The following is an 11,879-nucleotide window of genomic DNA, read 5'->3' on the forward strand; positions in this document are numbered from 1 at the left end:
AACCCACCCCTCTCTCTCCACCCCAGAACCCATCCACCCCTCTCTCTCCACCCCAGAACCAACCCACCCCTCTCTCCACCCCAGAACCCACCCACCCCTCTCTCTCCACCCCAGAACCAACCCACCCCTCTCTCTCCACCCCAGAACCCACCCACCCCTCTCTCCACCCCAGAACCAACCCACCCCTCTCTCTCCACCACAGACCCAACCCACCCCTCTCTCTCCATCCCAGAACCCACCCACCCTCCCACCCCTCTCTCTCCACCCTAGAACCCCCCCACCCCTCTCTCTCCACCCCAGAACCCACCCACCCCTCTCTCTCCACCCCAGAACCCACCCACCCCTCTCTCTCCACCACAGAACCAACCCACCCCTCTCTCTCCATCCCAGAACCCACCCACCCCTCTCTCTCCACCCCAGAACCAACCCACCCCTCTCTCTCCACCCCAGAACCAACCCACCCCTCTCTCTCCATCCCAGAACCCACCCACCCCTCTCTCTCCACCCCAGAACCCACCCACCCACCAACCCCCAAACCCTCTCTACCCCAGAACCCACCCCTCTTCCCTCCCTCTTACTTGGGCATGCGTGAGTCTGTGACCACCATGGCTCTGCTGAACACCACCTTGACATCAACAGGCTCCAGGATGTGGAGGGCCGATTGCTTCAGCTTACGGGCTTTCCTCCAGTCCCCGTCTAATACACAACACAACAACCACTGTTAAGCCTAATTTAACTATATTCTACCTAAGTATGCAACGCAAGAACGCAATAAGCTACAGAAAACGACTTCCCTGCATAGTTGTGTCACATGACACATTTTGGGCAGATAATTGTATGCGTGTGTGTGTACCTGGTTTGCTGTAGAGGAACTGTAGGCTGCTGAGCTTGATGTTGAAGCTGTCGTAGGCTTGGGACATGATGTCCTGTATAGTCCTGCTCCCTACAGAGAGCTGGGGTAGCCCCTTTCTACTCAGACTAGACACCTGATAACACAATGGCATAGAACAGGGATTTTCAAACTTTTCTTCCCAGGCAATAAAGCCCTTTTCATCTGCTACCTCAGAGTCGGATGAACAGGAACAGCTAGTATGCCAAATGTTCCTGTAGATGTTCCAGTTATTGTGCTAACGCTAGTTAGCATTGGCTCGTGAAACTCCCTCTAACTTCCTTCATACTGGACATAGAGACATTCAAATGGTTTCCATGACAGTATTCTGTTGCAGCTAGCGATATTCATAAACTAATCATTTTTCACGTACAAAAATACCCAAAATAGTTTTTCAAAACAAAGCTAAAATGTATGGACCCCAGTTTGAAAATCCCTGTCATAGCACACCTGGATGAGGTCCTGTTTATTATGCAGGGTTCGGCTGCCCAGGGCTAGTAAACTAAACAGTCAGGCAAGTTGAGTCTGCTCAGTGGTTGCCTTATTGGGCAAGTGAAATATAGCAGCAACATGACAGGATCAATCACAGTTCGCAAATTTTCTGTACATCGTCTCTCACTCACTCAAGTCAGATCGAACCGCTGTCTCTACACAAACGTGTGTGCTGTGTCAATTGAAGTGACCTACCTTGAAGTGACCCAGGTCCAATAGCATGAGGTTCTGAGTGGAGTCGTAGAAGCCGGTTTGGGGCACGATCACGTAGGAGGCCATGAGGTTGACGTTCAGATCCAGAACCTTCTGGGTCTCAATCACGTACATCAGCCCTGCAGACAACAATATATAATGGACGGCATACTTCAACACGTTCTTACATAATATAGGATATGAAAGGGGAGGGAGGGGTGTCTGTCAATAGGAAATAAGAAGTATGGATTGGAGATTGAGGTCAATGAGGCAGATATCCTGGCTGATTAATCATAAGTTTACCTCACCAACCTCCATGTCCATTGAAAATAAATGAATAGATCTCCATATTTGGGCCTGCAGCATATGTAAACAAATCCATCAGTGCTGTGTTTCAGCCCAGGAAAGTGAGTGTGGCCTGTCAGTCAGAGCTAGAGGCGGGGCTCTGACCTGTGGAGGTGCGGTCTCGGAACTGTTCCAGCTTCATGAGAGTGGCGTTGGTCAGCTCGTCTAGCTGGAGGTCATCAGGCGGCAAGAAGAACGCAGACATGCTGTTCACCGTCACCTGCCGGAGGGAGACACAGGTACCCATGTTGTTACACAAGCAAACACACTCATTTTTGTTCTAACAACTCCACGCCAGATTGAACCGAGGAACAACTGATATAGTAATGTAAACAGGTACACACCCACCCACACACACACACACACACACACACACACACACACTAACAGCGTCATAGATGATCTCCAGAGGCTGGGACTCGACGTGGAGCCGCTGGTCAGCACTCTCATCCAGAGGGTTGGTCTCAAACAGGATGTCAAGTAGGGGGGTCCCTGTTACCGTGGCAGCCTTCCTCGACGACAGCAGCGTGGGCGCCGGCCGATTATTGGCCAGTCCTTTCACCTCAAACAGACTAAGCTGGGCCGACAGCCTGAGGGCAACAACAACACCAGCAGAATCAGAACCAAGGGCAGAGAGTGGAGGCAGCAGTGGAAGAGAGAGAAGTCTGGAGAGCGAGAAAGGGGGAGAGAGAGAAAGGGGAGATAGATGAGGGAAAAGCATAGGGGGAGAATGATAGAGATACCGACAAACCGAGCATCGCAAAATAGTGTCGTCAGCTGTTCTCAAGTTTGCTCTTGGACTATGGCACGACAACAAAAACCTGGCAACAATATCCCATTGATAAAGCACTACAACAGGGAAGGAGGGGGAAGTATTTAAACGCAGGGTCTGTTCACAAGTGTACAGAGTTACCGATTATAAATAGATTTTGTAGAACAGATATGATATTCTGTCGTGTAAATTTTGACATCATGTCAGCTCTTCATTTCTGTGTGCAACGTTCTGAATGTTTCCCCTCACCGAACACACCCCAGAGTGTGTACTGTGCATACTTAATGGCTTGTGCTCCGGGCCTCTGGGTCAGCATGGATTTCAGGTCTTCAACTGTGACCTTGAGGATTTCATTCTGATCCTTGTTGTCTTTCATTGAGAAAGACATCCTCTTCATGTGAAAATGTATCTTAATGTCCTCAAACTGAAAAAACAAAATGAGAGAGGGACAAGAGAGATTGTGAATAGTGTCCTGGGTTATCTTTCTATATCCAGGGATTGCTGTACTGCACTACGATGTGTAGGAAATGTACAGTAGCCACTCACGTTCTTTGGCAGGTTGTGATTGACAGCTACCTCACTGTAGCCAATGGCGGTGTAGAGTTTGGCCTTCTCGGCAGGAGTCATAAGCTCACCAAAAGCTGAGGAGAATAAAGATTTTTATATTGTCCATAAAATGTGTCTAGCTTCACAAAAACAAACATTAAAACATCATCCTCATCAGGAGCGCCTTATCATCAAGATAATTTCAAATCAACTTTACAAAAGGGAAGAAAATGCTAAATGCAATTCCAAGTGCGCAATTAAATCCAAGTCAAAGACATAACTGGTCCAAAACCATTATTATCATCATCATCATGAGCACCTTGTTATCAACATCATTCAATACTTGATAATTCATAGGGTGGGACAGGACAGGGTTAAAGGGAAATGTCAATTTTTTTTTACTTCATATCCATCATCTTCAGCACCACCCCGACATCAACATGTGAAAATGACACATTTCTATGTTTTGAAGTAAAAAAGATAAGTGTTTGCAATGACATCATCAACCAAGACAATTAATAGGCAATGCCAGCTCATAATTGGTTAAAATCACACAATGCGCCCCGATGATGTCATTTTGAAACCAGCTGGATGACACACAGTAAACCAGCCGAATGATTGGCACGTTGGCCTTTTGAGAAAAGAGGCAAGGCGACCTGTAGAAGACTAAGCATTGGTGCCCTGGTAGCCTACTCGTCTGATCTCATTTATTGCTGACATGTCTGTCTAAATCCAAGGACACTCTCCTCTCACGGTGCCCATGCATCTCTTTGCAAAGTAACAACTTTGATTTGCTGCCAATTTCTCCCAATAAAATAAATGTTTGGTTGGTTCAGAATGCATGTGCCGATGCGGTCTTCTAAACTCCAACCGTGCTTCACCTGTGTCAGAGGATTCTGCGGAAAGGAGCGACAGCCTCCTGGTTTTTATTTTTTATTTCACCTTTATTTAACCAGGTAGGCAAGTTGAGAACACGTTCTCATTTACAATTGCGACCTGGCCAAGATAAAGCAAAGCAGTTCGACACATACAACAACACAGAGTTACACATGGAGTAAAACAAACATACAGCAACAATACAGTAGAAAAATAAGTCTATATACGATGTGAGCAAATTAGGTGAGATAAGGGAGGTAAAGGCAAAAAGGCCATGGTGGCAAAGTAAATACAATATAGCAAGTAAAACACTGGAATGGTAGATTTGCAGTGGAAGAATGTGCAAAATAGAAATAATGGGGTGCAAAGGAGCTAAATAAATAAAGAAATACAGTAGGGGGAGAGGTAGTTGTTTGGGTTAAATTATAGATGTACAGGTGCAGTAATCTGTGAGCTGCTCTGACAGCTGGTGCTTAAAGCTAGTGAGGGAGATAAGTGTTTCCAGTCTCAGAGATTTTTGTAGTTCGTTCCAGTCATTGGCAGCAGAGAACTGGAAGGAGAGGCGGCCAAAGGAAGAATTGGTTTTGGGGCTGACCAGAGAGATATACCTGCTGGAGCGCGTGCTACAGGTGGGTGCTGCTATGGTGACCAGCGAGCTGAGATAAGGGGGGACTTTACCTAGCAGGGTCTTGTAGATGACCTGGAGCCAGTGGGTTTGGCGGCGAGTATGAAGCGAGGGCCAGCCAACGAGAGAGTAGAGGTCGCAGTGGTGGCTTTGGTGACAAAACTGATGGCACAGTGATAGACTGCATCCAATTTATTGAGCAGGGTATTGGAGGCTATTTTGTAAATGACATCGCCGAAGTCAAAGATCGGTAGGATAGTCAGTTTTACGAGGGTATGTTTGGCAGCATGAGTGAAGGATGCTTTGTTGCGAAATAGGAAGCCAATTCTAGATGTAACTTTCGATTAGAGATGTTTGATGTGAGTCTGGAAGGAGAGTTTACAGTCTAACCAGACACCTAGGTATTTATAGTTGTCCACATATTCTAAGTCAGAACCGTCCAGAGTAGTGATGTTGGAAAGTCGGGCAGGTGCAGGCAGAGATCGGTTGAAGAGCATGCATTTAGTTTTATTTGTATTTAAGAGCAATTGGAGGCCATGGAAGGAGAGTTGTATGGCATTGAAGCTCGCCTGGAGGGTTGTTAACACAGTGTCCAAGGAAGGGCCAGAAGTATACAAGAATGGTGTCGTCTGCGTAGAGGTGGATCAGAGACTCACCAGCAGCAAGAGTGACATCATTGATGTATACAAAGAAGAGAGTCGTTCCAAGAATTGAACCCTGTGGCACCCCCATAGAGACTGTCAGAGGCCCGGACAACAGGCCCTCCGATTTGACACACTGAACTCTATCAGAGAAGTAGTTGGTGAACCAGGCGAGGCAATCATTTGAGAAACCAAGGCTAAAGGACTAGGCCGAGGAACAACATGCACAGTGGATTGACAGGAATTCTCCACCTCAATATCAGTATGGGGTCTTTTCAAGTGCCTTGTTTCGCCATTGTCAATTTTTGTAGCTAGGTTTGTACTTGGTAGGCCTACAATGCCATTTAGCTAGCCACTGCCTACTTCAAGCTTGCAAGCCAAAAAGATTGCAGCTGTGGCAGGATGCTGGCACTAACAGACATTCTGCGTTTATTTATTAGTCAAAGTGAGACCCTGTATCAAATGTGAAATGTCTCAATTAATAAGAATGTATGTACAAAATGGGGCATGGTGATTGGGTATGTGGGCAGTCTCACCTCCGGTCTTGACCTCCTTGGACTTGGCGCCGTCATCTCCTGACCAGCCGGACCACATCCAGCCCAACCAGCCCTGAGATTCCTCCTCCACCTTCACCCCCGGACGAAAGATACGCAGACCCGCCTTGCTCGCCTGGAACAACCAACCATTGCTGGTCACAGTCTACACATAACGCCTCAGCCACAACCACTAGCTGGAACCACTGTTAGTTAAACTGTGACCACGTGTTGCACTGGTGGTTACGCTATGGCAGTGTGACTAAGTCGGGTTATTTCTGTCATGCTTTACTGCCATTTTGAACAAATGAGTTAGTTGACGGACAGACAGGCTAAACACATTACAGTAGATGCAGAGAAGAGAGGTAGTTAGCTAGGAATAATTCAACAGATAGCTCAATCCGTACCTCCATCTCAGCTTGCTGCCTGGCCAGCGTGATGTTAAAAATATCCAGAGTCCGCTCAGTCTCCTGGGCACATGGAGGGAAAGATGGATCCATTAAAACAGTTCCCGGACCGTTATGGGAATTGATCAATTATTACTTCATCAATTACTTAACGTCCATCAATCAATGCAGCAGAGTAGAGAAAAGGATTGGGGTTGCAACTCTGAAAGCGAGGGAGGAGTAGGCCCTTCTCAATCTCCACCAAACCTGGTGAGCATTTTGTTTTCTTTTAAATACTTTGAGTGCTTGATTGAGTCAGCCCGAAGTGCCAGATGGGCAAGGCTTGAACTTTGGGGAGTATTCCATTGGTCAAATTATAGCCAGGCAAGCTCAATCAAGCACTGCTCAAGTTTTGGAAACAAAACAAGTACTATTTGAATGCAGGTCTGGGTTCCGCTCTTTAGGGAACGCAACGGAAAATGTTTCAAAACCTTTTGCAATAGAACATTTTAATGTGTGCTTCTTTTTGTACAAGTCCAGGTAGTCCCTTCCTATTTGTCAGTTTTTCTCCATTTGGTGCCTAATGAACATGACCCTGATCTCCACACACCTCCACTTCCCTGAGCAGCTTCTCAGTGGGCTTCTTGTTGGTGATCTTGGACTTGTAGAGCGCTCTGTAACACTTGACTGTCTGCCGGTGGCGGTGGATGCACTGCCACGACCACATGTGCAGCCGTGGCTTCACGTCCACCTCCATGATGCCCATAATCACATACTGCCACCTAGATGAAAACACAAGCAGAGTGACAGTCACAATGGGCCTAGTCTGTGTTCATCACTGTAACTCAATTGATTGGAAAAATGTGTCTAATAATCTTATACTGGGTGGCATGCAACATGACACAATTATCATTCACTGCCTAAACATTAACAATAACCACAATTGTCATCAATACATCAAGAGAAAAGGGTTTAAGTATTTTTTTGTATAAGAAACAAAAGAGTGAGTGTTGACCATATGTAGGCGTTGGTGTGCACGTGGAATTGCGGCCGGTATTTCCTGTATGGCAGGTTGCGTGACATCATATCCACCGAGCCCAGGAGCTCCAGAATGCTGATATACTGCAGAGAGGGAAAGGGTCAGAGTTCAGGGGTCAACGAAGAAGACAGAGAGGGAAATAATAAACCCGATTTTATATTGGTAAAAATACTGTAACATTTCAAATAGACAGGATAGCAAAATTGTGGAAATTGCATGTATCAGTGTCCTTCACTGTGGTTAAATAATAGCCACCGTCCTTATTATGCACATAGTTGAAGTCACAATGCAGATTCTAATGAGTTTTACAGTATTTTGGGGGGCAAATGTGCTCTTTTGCTTGAAGAAAATGTAGCCCTTTCTCGCCCTCTCTTTCATGGCCTCTTTCCCGTCTCACCTGTGGCCTGTTCAGCTCCACGGCCACCTCTCTCAGGTTGACTACCAAGTCTACCTTGGGTGAAGAGAAGTTTACGTCTGACCGGGGGTTCATGCTCAGCTTCGCATTGGCCGTTATCGGACGAAAAACTGCCAGCATTGAACAGGAAAATTAGGTTAATAAGGATATGATACCGAATTAAACAACAATTCAACAGTGGGTTTAAATAATGAGAAAAAGTATTCAATTACAATACACTCAAATGACTGATTTGATTCCCTGTATCAGGTGGATGGCAACATGAATACCAAGACTGATCCAGACGATGAATGATGTCACACCCCTGTATCGACTAGGCAACACTCACTGAAATCGTGTTTCATGGGGGTGGAACTGTAGATATCCATGCTGTTCTGGAGGCATCGCTGTGGAAACGACAGACAGGAAGAGACACTTAATTAGACATCATAGATAGACATCACTCTCACTTAAGAGACTCACCGCTCAGCAACGGTGCTGAATGATGACACGGTCACTCACCAGGGCCTCATCTGGCATGTGATTGGAGTACAGAATTGAGTTCACGTTCCAGTAGGCAAAGAGATTGTCCAACTGGACAAGCTGAGGAGGAAAAAGCACAACAGAAAACAGCTTAGAATGCTGTTGACAGTATAATAGTGTCATAATGTATGTAAAACTCATCTACAGAATAACCATTGCTGTAAAGAATACTCTACCTTGAAAAACAGCTTGGCTTTCTCATTCAGAAGACAAGGTTTCCAGTTCTCATCTGCGGTCTGTGGGGTAACACAGTTTTGGGGTTGAGAAGTTACGTGATACTGTTTCAGCATCAGACCACAAATAGACCATAACTCTGACCACAACAAAACCAAAGCATGGATTGCTGTCATACCTTGTCCATAGACTGCTTACAGGGTAAGGAAACCAATATCACATTTTATCATTTGTTTCCTTCATGAGAAGGCGACACACACATTACCTGAAGGCTGAGGTTCTGTAGAGACATTCCAAATGATAATGGGCATTTGGGATTGGTGACCTGAGAAAGAGAAGAGAGAAAGAGATGAGAGGAGAAAGAAAGAAACTTACAGTAATGCAACACAGTAGTAATATACATAGTTCTAGTACTGTAGAACTAGTGTAGTACTACTGTAGTACACTAGGCAGAATACTCACGTCATCCTCATAGCGGATGTGGATGTTGGAGATCTTCACCTGAAGGTTCTTGATCACCTGTGTCACCAGTTTCTCCACAAAGGTGTCTTGTTTCTCAAGTGCGGGGTTTTCTGTGACACCAATGAACATGATATAAGAACACATGCATTAAAGTCACAGTCCTGAGTCTGTGTTTTAACCCAAAGGCAGCCCCGCCAAGGGGTGCATCTGGGGAAATGTAAACACTGACTGACAGTCTGAGATGCACATGACGGTTTTAAACATTTTGAAGCTATACATAACTTACAAAGACTCAAAATGTATAATACTGTAACTAACTGCCAAAAACAGACAGACACATGAACTCTGACCTTGTTCCGCTGCTTTCTGTTTGGTCTCTTCGATCCTCTGCAGCTCCCTCTGACGAGCCTCCTGAAGCTGTTTCTCCTCCTTCTCTGCATCATACTTTATACCTGAAACATGCAAAGACATAGGCTACCCATTAACAAAAGCAAAGACACATGCACACACACTACAGCTAGGGTTCATGCATATCGGTGATACGGTCAGGTTCTCACTGGCTGTGGGCACGATGAGCAGGTAAACTCCATCCAGTGTAGCTTCCACTGACTGGGTGTACAGATTCTTCCATGGAATCTTCAGCTCCAAACGTCCTGACAGAACCACACACACAAACACACACACACAGCAGAGGGAGAGAACAAATAGAAAGAGTTTGAAGAGTGAGAAAGAGGGAGTAGGAGGGAGGCACTATAGTAAATGTCATAGGGTTATACGGTAGGTGTTGGGTTGAGAGTCATCGTACAAATCTTACCTATATGTCCGGCTCTTACTTTAAAAGGAATGTCAAGTTGACTCTGAAACAAGAACAAAAATATTCAGCACAATATAATGTCAATGTACCTACATAATTAACAACTGATATGTTTAGCAGTAGGCCTAGCCATTCATGTAAAACCTACCAAGGCATTTTCCTTTATTTCAAGATTTCTGAGCACAGCATCACCTAGGGGGGAAAAAAGCATATTGGGTGTTGCATAACTTTGTTTATGAAATAAATTAAATAAGTATGTAATTGTTGTGTTACTTGCTCACTCAGATAATATTAGGCTTTGGTTGAAGAGCTGATAAAAATCAATATAAAAAATATGCAAAATTGGCCACGTGTCAAATGTTTGCAGATGGGAGAAGTATGATATTGAATAATCTGTGAATGGAAAATGTTGCAACTGTGGTGGGGATCATACTCCGAACTGCCTTGAGTGCCCTGTTAGGGTGAATGAGGTCGAGGTGTCAAAGATCAGGGCTGCATAACGATTCTCCTATGTGGAGGCCCTCAGGCTTCTGAGCCTGTATTGGGACCTGATTAGAATGAGGTTTTTACAGAAAAGCAGGTAGATTAAAAAAAAAAAAAAAAATGTTTATAGTTTGTCTATTTATTTTTACTCGAATGTGTTCCTTTTTGGGATCCTTATTATCCACCCGCACAGTAAGTGGCGGAATGCACTTCTAATAGTTGCGAACGCAATTATACCATAGAAGAAGACAAATAATAAGAAACGGGCGTGACCACACTTGGACTCCAGCCAAACAAAAAACGTTGGCTTTTTGGGGGTAGGGCTTCCGAGCAAACCTGTGAAGATGGCTACCTGGGCTAGTTGACCGATGTAGGCTTGCAAACGTAGCTACCTAGTTAGCAAATAAAACCCCATAATAGCTAGCCAGTTGCCAACAAAACCTTAACAAGCAAGCATAGTAGCAGTACTTTCCCTCAGCAAACCAGCCATGTATTACTCTGGGAAACACTCTTTTCACGGCACTTCGATACTAGTAACGTTACCGAAGTGACTTTTTCGTAGCAGGTTAGGAAATGGACCAGGGCTATCCAAAATCACTTAGTATTTAAGTGCCGTGAAAATAGTGTGCCCGTTGTCTTGCAAACCATAACACTTAATCGTCAAAGTAACGTTACCTCCCCAAATCCCGAGCTTGAGTTGTGAGGTGTCAAGGTTCACAACATAGTCCCCCAGAAACCTGTTTAGGACATCTACCACCACGCTTTCGAAGACCATGTTGCTATGTCGTTCACCTCTCGGTCACCATGTTAAATTGTTTACATTAAGTTTCTCTTGACTAGCTAGCTAGCTACCTGTCGCGCCTAGTCCTGTTTCTCAAGCATTTGGTTGCGTCAGTAGAGTAGTGGTGGGGAGTCGAATCCAAAATAATCGATTCCTTGCCAGTCGACTCCCATTTCTAGTTGTCAAGCTTCGATTCCACTATGAATAGACTCCTAAGGTTCAGTATTTTTACTTCGAGAACAAACTCTCGCATCTTTCACAGCTATGGGGGTGCAATACACAGCGAAGAAAGAGAGGGAGAGACGGCAGAGGCACAGCCAGGCATAGACATGTCGACCACCAGGCAGAAAGTCAGAACCGTGCATCGGTAATCAAAATATATAGCGTTGGCTATCGCAATGGTGTATATTAAAATGGAAGAGCAGGCGAGGGAGAGAGAATGGGGTCAGGCAGACAGACTGTCGGAATAGTCGCATAAACTATATTTTGGTAATCTGTATCTCACAGTGCCTTGTAAATTCACCTACAGTATTTTAAAGTATATATTAAGCTACCAATGAGTATGATTAAACTATTCGTCATAGTGACAGTGAATTGAAATTAAACATCGCCAAATTCATGTTTAATTAGGCCTAAATGTGCAGTAAAACGTATTGTGTTTATAGATTATTTAACGAAACCCTGGTAGGCTGTTGATGTACTGTGGGCGGCAGGTAGCCTAGAGCGTTGGGCCAGTAACCGAAAGGTCGTTGGATCGAATCCCCGAGCTGACAAGGTAAAAATATGTCGTTCTGCCCCTTAGCAAGGCAGTTAACCCTCTGTTCCCCGAGCGCCGTAGACGTGGATCTCGATTATGGCAGCCCCACACCTCTCTGATTCAGAGGGGGTGGGT

General features: G+C 45.1%; 1 protein-coding gene across 3 annotated transcripts in view; it reads right to left on the reverse strand.

Annotated features, from left to right (window-relative positions):
• Window positions 1-11,285, reverse strand: part of LOC110525386 (vacuolar protein sorting-associated protein 13A) — a 64,535-nt gene extending 53,250 nt beyond the window's left edge. For 2 of the 3 annotated variants that reach the window (XM_036979520.1, XM_036979519.1), the window contains exons 1-22: window positions 10,882-10,981; window positions 9,872-9,915; window positions 9,724-9,766; window positions 9,467-9,562; window positions 9,260-9,361; window positions 8,910-9,019; window positions 8,713-8,772; window positions 8,450-8,509; window positions 8,253-8,333; window positions 8,080-8,137; window positions 7,734-7,861; window positions 7,313-7,419; window positions 6,908-7,079; window positions 6,319-6,381; window positions 5,915-6,047; window positions 3,237-3,331; window positions 2,972-3,114; window positions 2,307-2,508; window positions 2,024-2,138; window positions 1,577-1,713; window positions 854-986; window positions 579-696 (exon numbers count right to left, since the gene is read on the reverse strand). In XM_036979520.1, coding sequence (XP_036835415.1) covers window positions 579-696; window positions 854-986; window positions 1,577-1,713; window positions 2,024-2,138; window positions 2,307-2,508; window positions 2,972-3,114; window positions 3,237-3,331; window positions 5,915-6,047; window positions 6,319-6,381; window positions 6,908-7,079; window positions 7,313-7,419; window positions 7,734-7,861; window positions 8,080-8,137; window positions 8,253-8,333; window positions 8,450-8,509; window positions 8,713-8,772; window positions 8,910-9,019; window positions 9,260-9,361; window positions 9,467-9,562; window positions 9,724-9,766; window positions 9,872-9,915; window positions 10,882-10,981 — 2,300 coding nt within the window. Of the gene's footprint in view, window positions 1-578; window positions 697-853; window positions 987-1,576; window positions 1,714-2,023; window positions 2,139-2,306; window positions 2,509-2,971; window positions 3,115-3,236; window positions 3,332-5,914; window positions 6,048-6,318; window positions 6,382-6,907; window positions 7,080-7,312; window positions 7,420-7,733; window positions 7,862-8,079; window positions 8,138-8,252; window positions 8,334-8,449; window positions 8,510-8,712; window positions 8,773-8,909; window positions 9,020-9,259; window positions 9,362-9,466; window positions 9,563-9,723; window positions 9,767-9,871; window positions 9,916-10,881 lie in introns of all 3 variants that reach the window. The other variant, XM_036979518.1, reaches the window with a different exon arrangement.
• Between the last annotated feature and the right edge of the window lie 594 nt (window positions 11,286-11,879).

This window comes from Oncorhynchus mykiss, chromosome 6 (assembly GCF_013265735.2).
Source record: "Oncorhynchus mykiss isolate Arlee chromosome 6, USDA_OmykA_1.1, whole genome shotgun sequence".
Classification (NCBI taxonomy): Eukaryota; Metazoa; Chordata; class Actinopteri; order Salmoniformes; family Salmonidae; genus Oncorhynchus; species Oncorhynchus mykiss.